The following is a 12,500-nucleotide window of genomic DNA, read 5'->3' as shown; positions in this document are numbered from 1 at the left end:
GAGTAGTATTCTTCCAACACGCGCTAATTAGAAACGTTTTTTATTCATTTATTTTTGGACTACTAGTCCAGATATTGATCCAGTAATTCAGTACAAGGGGAGACAACGCCGAGAAGAGCTTGGGAAATGTAAGAAAGTAAGTAAGTAAATAAATAAACAAACAAATAAATAAACGACTGTATTGGGTAGATGGAAACCTGTCAGTGTTACCAACAAACGCCCAGATAACCGTCATAATGGCTCTATTTAACCTTTATTAAGAACTCCATGTATTTGGTCTCACTTCACGTTATGATTTTGCTATTTTTGTGAATAAAAAACCTAACATCTATAATCTGCCATCGCAGTGTATTCTATAATAACATAATCCGGAGAGTGAAATTTTAGCCCAGTAAAGACGGTAAGAATTCAAGATCGCTTTCACTTCCAAAGTCGAAAACACGGCAAATCACTACGCACTGTAAAACTTGTCACAACCCTAAAAGCAGCGCATGCAGGGCAAACTCCTGCTAGCCACGCTGCGTTAGCTCCTCGGCCTCTCCAACACAACGGTTTCCAGATGATTCAGGTCCTCTCTTGGCATCCGTAAAAGAGAGAGAAGGAGGAGGGACCGTCATGGCGACGAAGGTGAGACGTTTAAAACAGCGGGTTTTACTAACATTTCTCTCCCTGTATTTAGTTTGTGCTAGAATCGCTTAGTTTTTTCGCCGCATGTGCAAGAGTGAGTCTGGAGAATAGATACAGAGTCTATGTAAAAAAAGATTTTCCAGCGCTGTTTAAAACGCAGATATCTTTAAATTCAAGCTCAACACATTGCGTTGTAAAACCCATGCACGCCCCCTCGAAGAACAAGTTGTACCAATGCATATTGTGACTAGTGGCCTCGCTCGAAATGTTCGACATTTTCGTACGGAGTTTTCTGCATTTCGGTTTATCTCACATTTAATGATTTAAAGTTTGGGTGGTAGAAAAACTTAATTTAATTAATGTGGCATGGCTTATCTTGGATAACAGTGGTCTAATCCTTTCCCAAAGTAGATAAATCCGATTGGTTAAATGAATGACCGAAGCGACACGGACCCTAAAGGTCAAAGAGTCTAAAGTACCTCGCAAGACTTGGAAAACAGCTCGCGCACCGCGACGAGTTCGTTAGTCACGATCGAACATTAAGAGAAAACACAAATGATTTAGTGTGATCTTCTGTGGTTATATGATGCTGTTATTTTATATGATGTTATTATTATGGGGTGAAATTTTTGTTTGATAAGAAAAAAAATTCTCTGCCCGTCCACAGGCCATGAAATTAGCAGCCGTCCCAGCTGCCCTGGGTCTGGCCTCATTTCGAGTTTACGCCATGAGTGAAGAGACGACAGGGCAGCTGGTCTCACCACGAGAGGTACTGCAAAAACACACACACACACTCTCTCTCTCTCTCTCTCTCTCTCTCTCTCTCTCTCTCTCATTTTCTCAGAATTTCAGAGACAATAATACATAAGAAAACCATACATACATGGAAAACACATGATTGTAAGTTATTATGTTTGCATTGACACTGATGACAGCAGGGCTCTTGTGGAGGCACACTCATGGTTATTAATGCTCACTCTGCTGGGTGGACAGAGCAGAGTCCAGACTCCTTTGGAGTGAATGTGGGTTGAGCTTTGCTCAGGGGAAGGTCAGGGTTCGAATTACAGGGGGGGGGGGGGGGGGTCTGACCCCCCTAATTAACACTTGGACCTCCTTAAAAGAGGTAAAAACAACAGTTTGGGGTGTGGGAGTCAAAATATTCGTATATCCTATGCCCCCTCCACCCATTGTCATTGTATAATTCACACTCTGGGGAAAGTGAACCATTATAGTCAGGGTTTGGACCAGGAATCCTGAGGTTACTAGACCAGTTGTCTAACCATTACAGCCCTACCACCAGACAGTACCGGCACGAATGAAATGTTTGGTCATGTAATGTGATTTGCTGGATAAAGAGAATCGGTGCCAACTATGAGTCTGCCAGAGGAAGGATGTATTCAATGGTTGGTATTGTTTGGTTTCAGCTGTGTGTGTGCGTGTGTGTCTCTGTGTTGTCTTTGTGTCTGTCTCTGTGTGTGTGTGTGCGTGTGTGTGTGTTGTCTCTGTAGTTATCTATCTATGCACCGGAGCCTGCTGCCATGCACTATGTGGAGGAGCAGCCAGGTCTGCTACAGAGTGGCCTTGGGGTGGTGAGAGTGGGTCTGCAGCCATATGTCAGAGCAGCGCAGGTACACACACGCGCACACACACACACACACACACACACACACACACACGTGCACACATACACACACATACACACACACACACACACACACACACACACACACACACACACATAGACATGCACACATATATGCACATACGCACATATACACATACACATGCACACATATATGCACATACGCACATATACACATACACGCGCACACACACACACACATACATACATACATATGTACACACACATACGAAAGAAAACACACACATCTGCATTGTTACAGTAAAACATACATAACATAGGTTTACCTGGAGTCAAAGGTTCATGGGATGCAGACAGGTATGAGGGCCTGACTTAAAGCTGTTTTAAAAGTTATAAAATAATGACTCATTTATAGTTCACAGAAAAGGATGTGTGTCAGAGGACAGTTTCTGAAACATAAATTACAGTATCATGAAGATCTCACCAAATATATTAACAATACAGGTAAATTCTTGTGAATGTTCATTCTTCTCTTCTCTTCTCTTCTCTTCTCTTCTCTTCTCTTCGTAGAGTGCGTATGCCTCAGTCAAAGTTGGAGTCATATCGTTGTATCAGGCAGGGCAAGGTGAGCCTTATGCTTTGGTTGTGTACAATGTGTGTTTCTCTGTAATTTTATGACTAATTGAGCTCAGTAAAACCCATAACCTCAGTAACCTTTGACCTTTTACAGCTGCACTTATGTGTCTGATGTGTTTGTTGGTGTGTGGGTTTTTCCTGTGTTTTCATCTATGTGCCACTGACCCGTTTAACAGATACATACCACTTCCTGAGAGACCCGCCCCCTGGTTTCCTGCCGAGAGTGGGTGTGATCACTGTCTCTGGATTGGCTGGTCTCATCCTGGCACGCAAAGGTAAGCTGTCAATCAAACCTGTTCTCATAATGCTTCCATAATTCACTGAGGGATTTGAGTTAGATTTCCATGACTCAGTCTGCCACATCAGACACCTACACTCTGATCAAACTCTTCTCTCACATGACAGCATTTCCCCACCGCCAAAAAAACCATGTTTAAGCTTTGTAAAGCATTTAGACAAACATATTAAAAAGCGTAATATATTACTCAGAAAGGGTGGGTGAGTAACTGTGGGTGCTTTTCTTGAGTAGCTGAGTAGCTGTGATGGATTGATTAGGTCTGTGTGGTTGTGTTGCGGTCAGGGTCTCGACTGAAGAGGGTGGTAGTTCCTTTGGGTTTGACCACCGTTGGGACAGCTGTGTGTTACCCCACACAAACTGTAGGAGTCTTAAAGGTACAGTAACATATTTACTGTCTCTCTCCCTATCACACAGAAATCAGTCTGCGGGTCAGTAACAGTTTGTGTATCTACAGAAGAGGTGGTAACTGTGGTAAATCCAAACTTTTAGAAAGTGTGAACTTAGTTTGCTTTGGTTTGTAAACTCTTAGCATCAGTGACTTATCACTCCATACGTTCACATTCGGACCTTCTCTGCTTACTGACAGGGCAGTGTGTTTGAGACAGAATGTTCCAGAGTTTTGATGATGGTTGGATTTAGCTGAGAGCTGTTTTGTGTGAGGATCTTTTCGTAAACAGTTACTGAATGAATGAGTGTTGTAACCTGAACATGCTGAGGAAGCGCTGTCAGGCCGCTCTCAGGGCAGTACAGCCATGGGGAATATGAGTGAGCCTTGTCTGTTGACTGTAATCTGTCTGTGACGTTCTGTTTTTGTTTTTGTTTTTGTTTTTCATTTCTGTTCTGTAGTTGACGGGTAAGAAGGTGTACTCTGTCAGCTCATCTGTAGCCTCTGTGTTCAAGTCAAAACCAAAAGAAGACATTATTTCTCCTGCTGCTAGCCTTGAGGTATGATACACACACACACACACACGCACACTGGCACTTTCTCTCATACTCGCACTCAAACACACAGCCCTCACACAGCCACACACACTCTCTCTCTCTGTCTCACTCACTCTCTCTCTCATGCACACACACACACGCTGAAGACATACGTACATTAAACCCCCGTCCTCGCTGTGCTGTTTGGTGTCATACAGGGCACATGCTCTCTGCTGGCTGGTGTATTTATAGCAGTGTTAGCTGATCGCACTGCCTGGTATGTCTGTGTCACACAGCCCTGTGTTTATGTATAGAGCATACATGAGCCTGTAAACATACGTACCGTACTCCCTGTTTTTCAAAGAAAAGTGAAAGTCTGTTACAAGCTGGCAGGCCAGGATGAAGAGAGAGAGTAAAACCTGTAATTATTAAAAATCACTGGAAGAGTCATGTATATAATTATTTCTGTATCAGTACTTACATTGTCAGGTTCGCTGTGAACTATGCTATTACTCACATGGATCAAATGAGACATGACGCCAGTGAGTTACTGTGTATTTTTTAGTGTAATGGTTTGATTGTTAATATTCAGTGTAATATAAGATTTGAATGACACTCAGGTTTATGAGCGATACACAGTCTTTTTAAATGGCTGTAAACAGACATAGTTACCAGCAGCGTCCTTTGTGTCTGTGTGTGTGATTGTGTGTGTGTCCTGCATGTTTGTGCGGGTCTCATGTGATTGTGTGTGCTGTTAGCCACACAGCTATACACTATAGTGTCTGTGATCATGTCCGTCTGTGTCTCTGCTCAGCCTGAGTGTCACTAAACCTTGTTTAAGCCGTGCTTAAGTGTAAGTTCATTAGTGTGAGGGCTGGTGTTCTCTCCCATCATGTGTCTTAACTTGTGAAGGTTCTGGTCTCAGGTTTTTACATGACTTCCATGTCATACTTACCTCAGTTTCAGTATTAAAATGTCAGTGACGTTAAGTCTTCCTAATCCACACCAAACTGGAGGGCTGCACCGTTAATTCATTTCAAGTGATGTTTTGAGTTACATTGAATTGGTAAATCAGATTAGACAGCTAACCTCTCCCAAAAACTGTGTTTGTCTTACAGCCAGCAACGCCTGCAGCTCCAGTGTCAGACCCTGAGGTACCTCCTGCTAAAGCTGTACCTGAACCAGAATCTTCAGAGCCAAGTCCTGTAGAACCTGCGCTGGAGGCAGTGCCTCCTGATACACCTCCCACCCCTGAGTTGGTCCCTGCCTCTACGGAGAGCCCTCCACTCGCAGAGGCAGAGCCAGAAATTACGCCCGAGTCTAAGGTCACCGCCGTGCCTGAGCTTGCCCCAACGGAAGCTACCCCAACAGAAACTACCCCCGTGTCTGATGTTGCCCCTGGAGAGGTCGGACTTGAGCCAGTTAACGACCTCGCTCCAGAATCTGCCTCAGAACCTGTACCTGTGGATCAGCCCTCCGCTGTCCCAGAGCCTCCCGGAGAGGCAACTCATGAGCCTGTTCCAGAAACAACCACAGAGATTGCACTTGAACCTGCTCTAGAAACTGCTCCTGCCTCTGAGCCTGTTTCAGAATCTGTTCCTGAGCCTACTCCTGCCTCTGAGCCTGTTCAGGAAACTGTTCCAGCTCCAGAGGTGGTCTCTGAACCTGTTCCAGAAGCATCTCCTGCTCCAGAATCTGCCCCTGAACCTGCTCCAGAATCTGCCCCTGAGCCCGTTCCAGAAGCATCTCCTGCTCCAGAATCTGCCCCCGAACCTGTACTAGAAGCATCTCCTGCTCCAGAATCTGCCCCTGATCCTGTTCCAGAAGCATCTCCTGCTCCAGAATCTGCCCCTGAGCCCGTTCCAGAAGCATCTCCTGCTCCAGAATCTGTCCCTGATCCTGTTCCAGAAGCATCTCCTGCTCCAGAATCTGCCCCTGAGCCCGTTCCAGAAGCATCTCCTGCTCCAGAATCTGCCCCTGATCCTGTTCCAGAAACAGGTCATGCTCCAGAGTCTGCTCCTGATCCTGTTCCAGAAGCATCTCCTGCTCCAGAATCTGCCCCTGAGCCCGTTCCAGAAGCATCTCCTGCTCCAGAATCTGCCCCTGAGCCCGTTCCAGAAGCATCTCCTGCTCCAGAGTCTGCTCCTGATCCTGTTCCAGAAGCATCTCCTGCTCCAGAATCTGCCCCTGATCCTGTTCCAGAAACAGGTCATGCTCCAGAGTCTGCTCCTGATCCTGTTCCAGAAGCATCTCCTGCTCCAGAATCTGCCCCTGATCCTGTTCCAGAAGCATCTCCTGCTCCAGAATCTGCTCCTGAGCCTGTTCCAGAAGCATGTCCTGCTCCAGAATCTGCTCCTGAGCCTGTTCCAGAAGCATCTCCTGCTGCAGAGACCACCCCTGAGCCTGTGGAGGTGTCTGCTGCAACTGAACCTTCTGCTCCTGCTGTAGAGATTGTCCCAGAGGTCACTCCGTCAGAGAGTGCTCCTGAAGCCTCCCCCACCCCAGAAAGTTCTTCTCCAGAAGCATCCGTGGATTCTGTTCCTCCCGAGTCATCGCCTTTGGACAAATCCACAGGTAGTGTACCATATTTAATGTACTTGTATAGAGAGTTGTGGCTTGTCAGAAGCTGGACAGATAGTGATCTGGTAAATGGTGTCCTTATCTAAAGAGGTCTTACAGCCTGTCTTCCCTCCCTGTTCTGTTTCTGTCCTCTGCTGTTCCAGAGACACCTCGATTTGTTCCGGATCCCTCCCTTGTGGATCATGGACAAGCCCACCCAGAGGATGCAGACATGTACAGCACACGCGGCTGAACTGACAGACGGCGGAGGAAGAAAAGGGAGGGAAATGATCAAATGTAAGGCCAGAATGATGGGCCTTGATTATATTCCAGATGTGTGTGGTCAGATTATAGAGCAGATAGGTGACACGTATTTATGTTTTACGGATAAAAAATGTGAAATGGGTTATGGGATAGGATTCTCTCTCTCTCTTTCTCTCTTTCTCTCTCTCTCTCTCTCTCTCTCTCTCTCTCTCTCTCTCTCTCTCTCTAATTCCTCTCATTCTCTCTCCTTTTGTCTGTGGTGCGTATGACAGTTCTTACCTCATTATAAACAGGGATCAGTATTTCAAACACACACACGCACACGCACACGCACACGCACACGCACACACACACACACACACACACACTTTCACACACGCCGTTATGTGAACATGTACGGTGGATGTTTTGTTACCTCTCCTCTCCTACACTACACAGTCTACAGTTTACACACATTTCAAACAAATGAACTGATTCACCAGCAAATGGTGTCAGACATTTCCACTGTGTGAATGCGCTCTGCGGAGTAATTTCAGCTTAACAAGCATCTGTAAACAGATGCATCAGACACTCCTAAAAGGAAGGTGCCCCCTGCAGGCCTTTCCTGGCATCTGACAGTAGCATTATGAGTTTTGACTCATTGTAAGCTGTTTGTGAGTAAAACTATGAAAATTGTAAAAGGCTCTCTTCAGCATTGAGCCGCATATATTTGAACCCTTGGGTCAAGTCGAGATCAGACACTCACACAGTCATGTTTACAAGTACACTGTCTGAGTGCGTCAGGATAAACTTTGTTACAGATTACTTAGGGGCAGGGGAATTATCATGGATCATGGTTAACATTTGCAACTTTGAGAACTTTATATTTTTTACGAGTGTCAGTTACCACCTTAATGCAACACTTGTGTGTCATTTCTCTGTAGCACTGTCACACTCATTCTCAGTTTTCTTGAAATGGAATTTCTTAATAATGTTATGTCACTGATAATAAATCGGTAAATATAAGTAAATGCCTGTAATTTTGATTCTGTTGGAATGGTCGTTTATTGTTAGTATATTATTGTTGAAAAGACCTTAGTTCAGTCCCCTGTTAGGTTAAAGATGGAGGGACTGAAGATGGAGTCAGTTTGTTTGATTTGACGCTGTCTCTGTTTGAATGGAGACTGGGAACTACTGATGATTGTTCTCCTCTCTAATAAAGTCTCAGTTCACCTTTGGCTCACACCATCGTCTTTGAGCGGAACTCAACACACCTGTGCTGATGGACCACATAAACAGTGAGGGCCTAAACTGTCAGGGTAAAAGCAAGTCTGAACAAGATGAACTTAAAACATGATGGTCTGGGTTCGGTTCACTTCAGTTCCTCCACTTCAGCTTGTCTGGGGCAGTGACGTGCATGAATTCTGGCGGGAGTTTGAAAGTAAATGTCTGAGAGTTCAGTCATCATGAGAATTTAGGGTGGTTCTCACAGTGGTCAGTAATAGCAGTTGGATCCTAACGTGCAGAACTAGCAGCTTTTGTGACTAACGTTGCCTCTCCTCACACAAATAACAATCAGATCTGGATTCCAACTGAAGCTACGCTCTGCCAGGCTTCAGTTCAATTTAGTGTCTTATCAGACCTTACTGTCGAGGCCTGATGGAAATTGGTCTGTTTTCCCTCTATGTGCCAAACAGCCCCTAGGGGGCAGCATTGTGCTGTCAACATTCTGAGTGTGTGTTGCGTGCTGATAAATGTGGGATCCTTCTGAATAGCCTTAGGACTCTTCCATGACAATGTGTTTGTACAGGAATGTGAGCACAGTGAACGGGACTCTCTTCTCATGCTTCTCCCTGGATGGTTTTTTATCAGTGCAGTATCAGAGACATCAGAATAACAGCATAACATTCTAGTTAAAGAAGGCTAAAGAATACCAAGGGATTTGACTTTAAGGGCTGTAACAATTAAAGTTCAGAGAAAGAGATTGTTTATGTCCCTGATCCATAAAGTATCACTCATCTGTGCGTTTGTGAAGGTTTTCATGATAATCATTACATGTGCTGTAAGCTAATGTGATTCATATTAAAATTTACCATCTCAGTTTGTCATGAGATCAGACCAAACCTTTCTCACTAATTCACCTGATAGCGCACACTGTTGTTATCCTGACTGCAATTCTCAGTATGGAGTCTCTCAGACGTGGCGTTTCCAGTGAGGGGGTCACTAGTCCTGACTGTTGTTGTGTTACATTACTAATATCCCTTCTGTCTGTCTGTCGTTGTGTTACATTACTAATATCCCTTCTGTCTGTCTGTCGTTGTGTTACATTACTAATATCCCTTCTGTCTGTCTGTCGTTGTGTTACATTACTAATATCCCTTCTGTCTGTCGTTGTGTTACATTACTAATATCCCTTCTGTCTGTCATTGTGTTACATTACTAATATCCCTTCTGTCTGTCGTTGTGTTACATTACTAATATCCCTTCTGTCTGTCTGTCGTTGTGTTACATTACTAATATCCCTTCTGTCTGTCTGTCGTTGTGTTACATTACTAATATCCCTTCTGTCTGTCGTTGTGTTACATTACTAATATCCCTTCTGTCTGTCTGTCGTGTTACATTACTAATATCCCTTCTGTCTGTCGTTGTGTTACATTACTAATATCCCTTCTGTCTGTCTGTCGTTGTGTTACATTACTAATATCCCTTCTGTCTGTTGTTGTGTTACATTACTAATATCCCTTCTGTCTGTCGTTGTGCTACATTACTAATATCCCTTCTGTCTGTCATTGTGTTACATTACTAATATCCCTTCTGTCTGTCTGTCATTGTGTTACATTACTAATATCCCTTCTGTCTGTCTGTCGTTGTGTTACATTACTAATATCCCTTCTGTCTGTCGTTGTGTTACATTACTAATATCCCTTCTGTCTGTCATTGTGTTACATTACTAATATCCATTCTGTCTGTCTGTTGTTGTGTTACATTACTAATATCCCTTCTGTCTGTCGTTGTGTTACATTACTAATATCCCTTCTGTCTATCTGTCATTGTGTTACATTACTAATATCCCTTCTGTCTTTCTGTCGTTGTCTTACATTACTAATATCCCTTCTGTCTATCTGTCATTGTGTTACATTACTAATATCCCTTCTGTCTGTCTGTCATTGTGTTACATTACTAATGTCTATCTGTCATTGTGTTACATTACTAATGTCCATTCTGTCTGTCTGTCATTGTGTTACATTACTAATATTCATTCTGTCTGTTGTAGAGTTGGTCTCTGGGCCTAAGGGCTCTGTGCTGTGTGCAGAAATTCACATCCTGTGCACAGGGTAGGACCACATGGTAGTCACAGCACAAACTGTCAGAGCTGTGCTCAGCGTGTGTGTGTGTGTGTATCTGGCTACAGGTCTGCCGCATAATCGTGTCGGTACATGAAGAGGACAGTAGATGGCGGTGTGATATTGACTGTTCATTTGTTACCATTAAATCACTCTGGGAATTCCACATGGGTCTGAAATGACCTTATTTTCTGTGGTTCTGCAGTGAATAATAACTCTGTCAGCAGAAACATTCTGAGGCTATGCAAACAAGCTGCTCATAGTGTCCGAGGTCATGGGAAGTATCAGGGAAACTGAATCAGTCTGCCACAGAAACAAAAACAGGCAGGTATTATTCAGAAAACTGTATCGTGGAGTCCGTGTCTAAGTTTTAATGGAGTGACTTGGCTCTGCACGCAAAGGGTTAAGGTGCTGAATGTGGGAATGTGTTTTGGAATGAGCATCGTTATATGAGCATCGTTATATGAGTATTGTTCATTTCATTTGGGGAGAGGTGTAATTACTCTGAGAAATTAAATGAGACTGATCAAACCGAACCAAGAACTTCCCAGCAGGACAGCTCCAGTGCTGCTATACGTGAACAGAGACTGGAGAAAGCAGCCAAAAATGTGACAAGTTTTTGGTCCCGTTAATTGAAAGGTTTTGGAAATAAGAGATTGTTCTGTTTCCCAAAAGACAAAATCAATTATGGACCAAAATAACCAAGTAAGTGGAAATTTATAAACGCACTCAACACCTATCAGGCCCCGCTCTATGAATATTCTGAAGTGGATAAATTAATGACCAGACATTTAACACAGTCTGGACGTGACTGTCGGGAGACTCTAGCTGTCACTAGCTCTTGTCCACTGGCTGTATGAATGTTAAAGGCTCTCAGAGGAAGAATTCTCAAATCCCGTCAGAGTCACCGGTCACAGAGTGACGCACACACAGATCAACCTGGGTTGGTGTTTGATTTTTGGCGGTGATTGTTTCGCTGTAGGACTGGCACTGTCACAAATAAACTAAAAACAGAGCACAAGCGAAGGCGTTTCGACACGATAAATCACAGTAAATGGGATCAAATGAAATTTTATCGCTTAGCGACTCCTCTCTGTCCAGGCCTGTCGATAAATTCCACTCATCTGATCCTCTCTTCTTTGATTTTATTCTTTGTTTGCAGTTTGTCATGTCAGACAGTGTTGCTTGTCTTTGCAATATATTAAACTCAGATCACGCTGTCCTGTCCCTGAAGACCCTAATGGGCACGATGACACAGTGGTCAGTAAATGACCATTAGCTGTGCCATTTCCTGGAAACAGAGTTACTGTAGAATGAACCTCGGCTTTGAGGTTGACCACACGGTTCCCTGCCGCACAGCTGTCTGAGTCTGTGACTTGGGGCCCGTGTGATGATATAACTGTCAGACACCGGTCAAATAACCGTGTCAAGTATGTGACTGGGCCTCGTTCCAGTTCCCTCCCCTCGCCCCTTTCCTCGTGACCTCGTTCACTTGACGAACAGGGTAAATGGCACTTCTGATAGAGGACTCTCTTGGTGACACATTTGATGTTTGTTTTGATGTTACTTTAACAGACTCAGTCCTGCTAGACGTTTAGTAACTTTAGCAGAAAAGGACACAAAGTAAAGGATCCATGTAAGAGTATTGGAACAGGGCCCAGTCATTCATATACTTTACACATTTTTTTAACCCAGGCGTGGTCACTATCTTTCATCACTAAATTTGACAGCCAGTGCTGAGACCTTTCGTTCTCATGGTCTATAAATTGTCCATCAGGATTTTTCAAGCATTTCCCCCAGCACCTCAGCAACACAATCCAACAGAAGGTATGGGGCAAAATCAATCATAACAAAGGATCATAATGACACCATGGATATTTTCAGGTGACTTTTCATGCTTTGTTCATGCTTTGTGTGGGGTTCCTCTGAGAGTGTGTGTGTGTGAGTGTGTGTGTCTGTGCGTGTGTTTGTTCTGAAGAGTCTCATACATAGGGGTTTGATTCCACTGGCTATGATTATGAGCATTCATAATCATAATTACCATATACTGTAATTTTCACCCCTCAGTTAACTTAATTAAAATAAGTTTGGGTAAGTTTTTATGTCAAATGAGCCCTTGTAATTCACAGTCTAGACCTGAGTAAGAGAGTAAATGTCTGCATATACTGAGTTCCTGAGTCTGAAACAGGTCGTGACATGTGTGTTTTAGAGGGAAACTCAGAGTGGTCTTATTCAGGGCACTTTGGAAAAAAAAAAAAAAAGATTCTCC

General features: G+C 43.8%; 1 protein-coding gene across 1 annotated transcript; it reads left to right on the top strand.

Annotated features, from left to right (window-relative positions):
- Nucleotides 1-1,280: 1,280 nt before the first annotated feature.
- apool (apolipoprotein O-like) lies at nucleotides 1,281-7,071 on the top strand. Its single transcript, XM_030792626.1, has 8 exons — nucleotides 1,281-1,396; nucleotides 2,136-2,255; nucleotides 2,801-2,855; nucleotides 3,043-3,141; nucleotides 3,447-3,538; nucleotides 4,011-4,109; nucleotides 5,204-6,659; nucleotides 6,809-7,071. The coding sequence occupies exons 1-8, from the start codon at nucleotides 1,298-1,300 to the stop codon at nucleotides 6,895-6,897; spliced, it is 2,109 nt and encodes a 702-aa protein (XP_030648486.1). The 5' UTR covers nucleotides 1,281-1,297; the 3' UTR covers nucleotides 6,898-7,071.
- The last annotated feature ends 5,429 nt before the right edge of the window (nucleotides 7,072-12,500 follow it).

This window comes from Chanos chanos, chromosome 15, assembly GCF_902362185.1.
Source record: "Chanos chanos chromosome 15, fChaCha1.1, whole genome shotgun sequence".
In the NCBI taxonomy this organism is placed as follows: Eukaryota; Metazoa; Chordata; class Actinopteri; order Gonorynchiformes; family Chanidae; genus Chanos; species Chanos chanos.
This window is presented reverse-complemented; position numbering and strand designations above follow the sequence as displayed.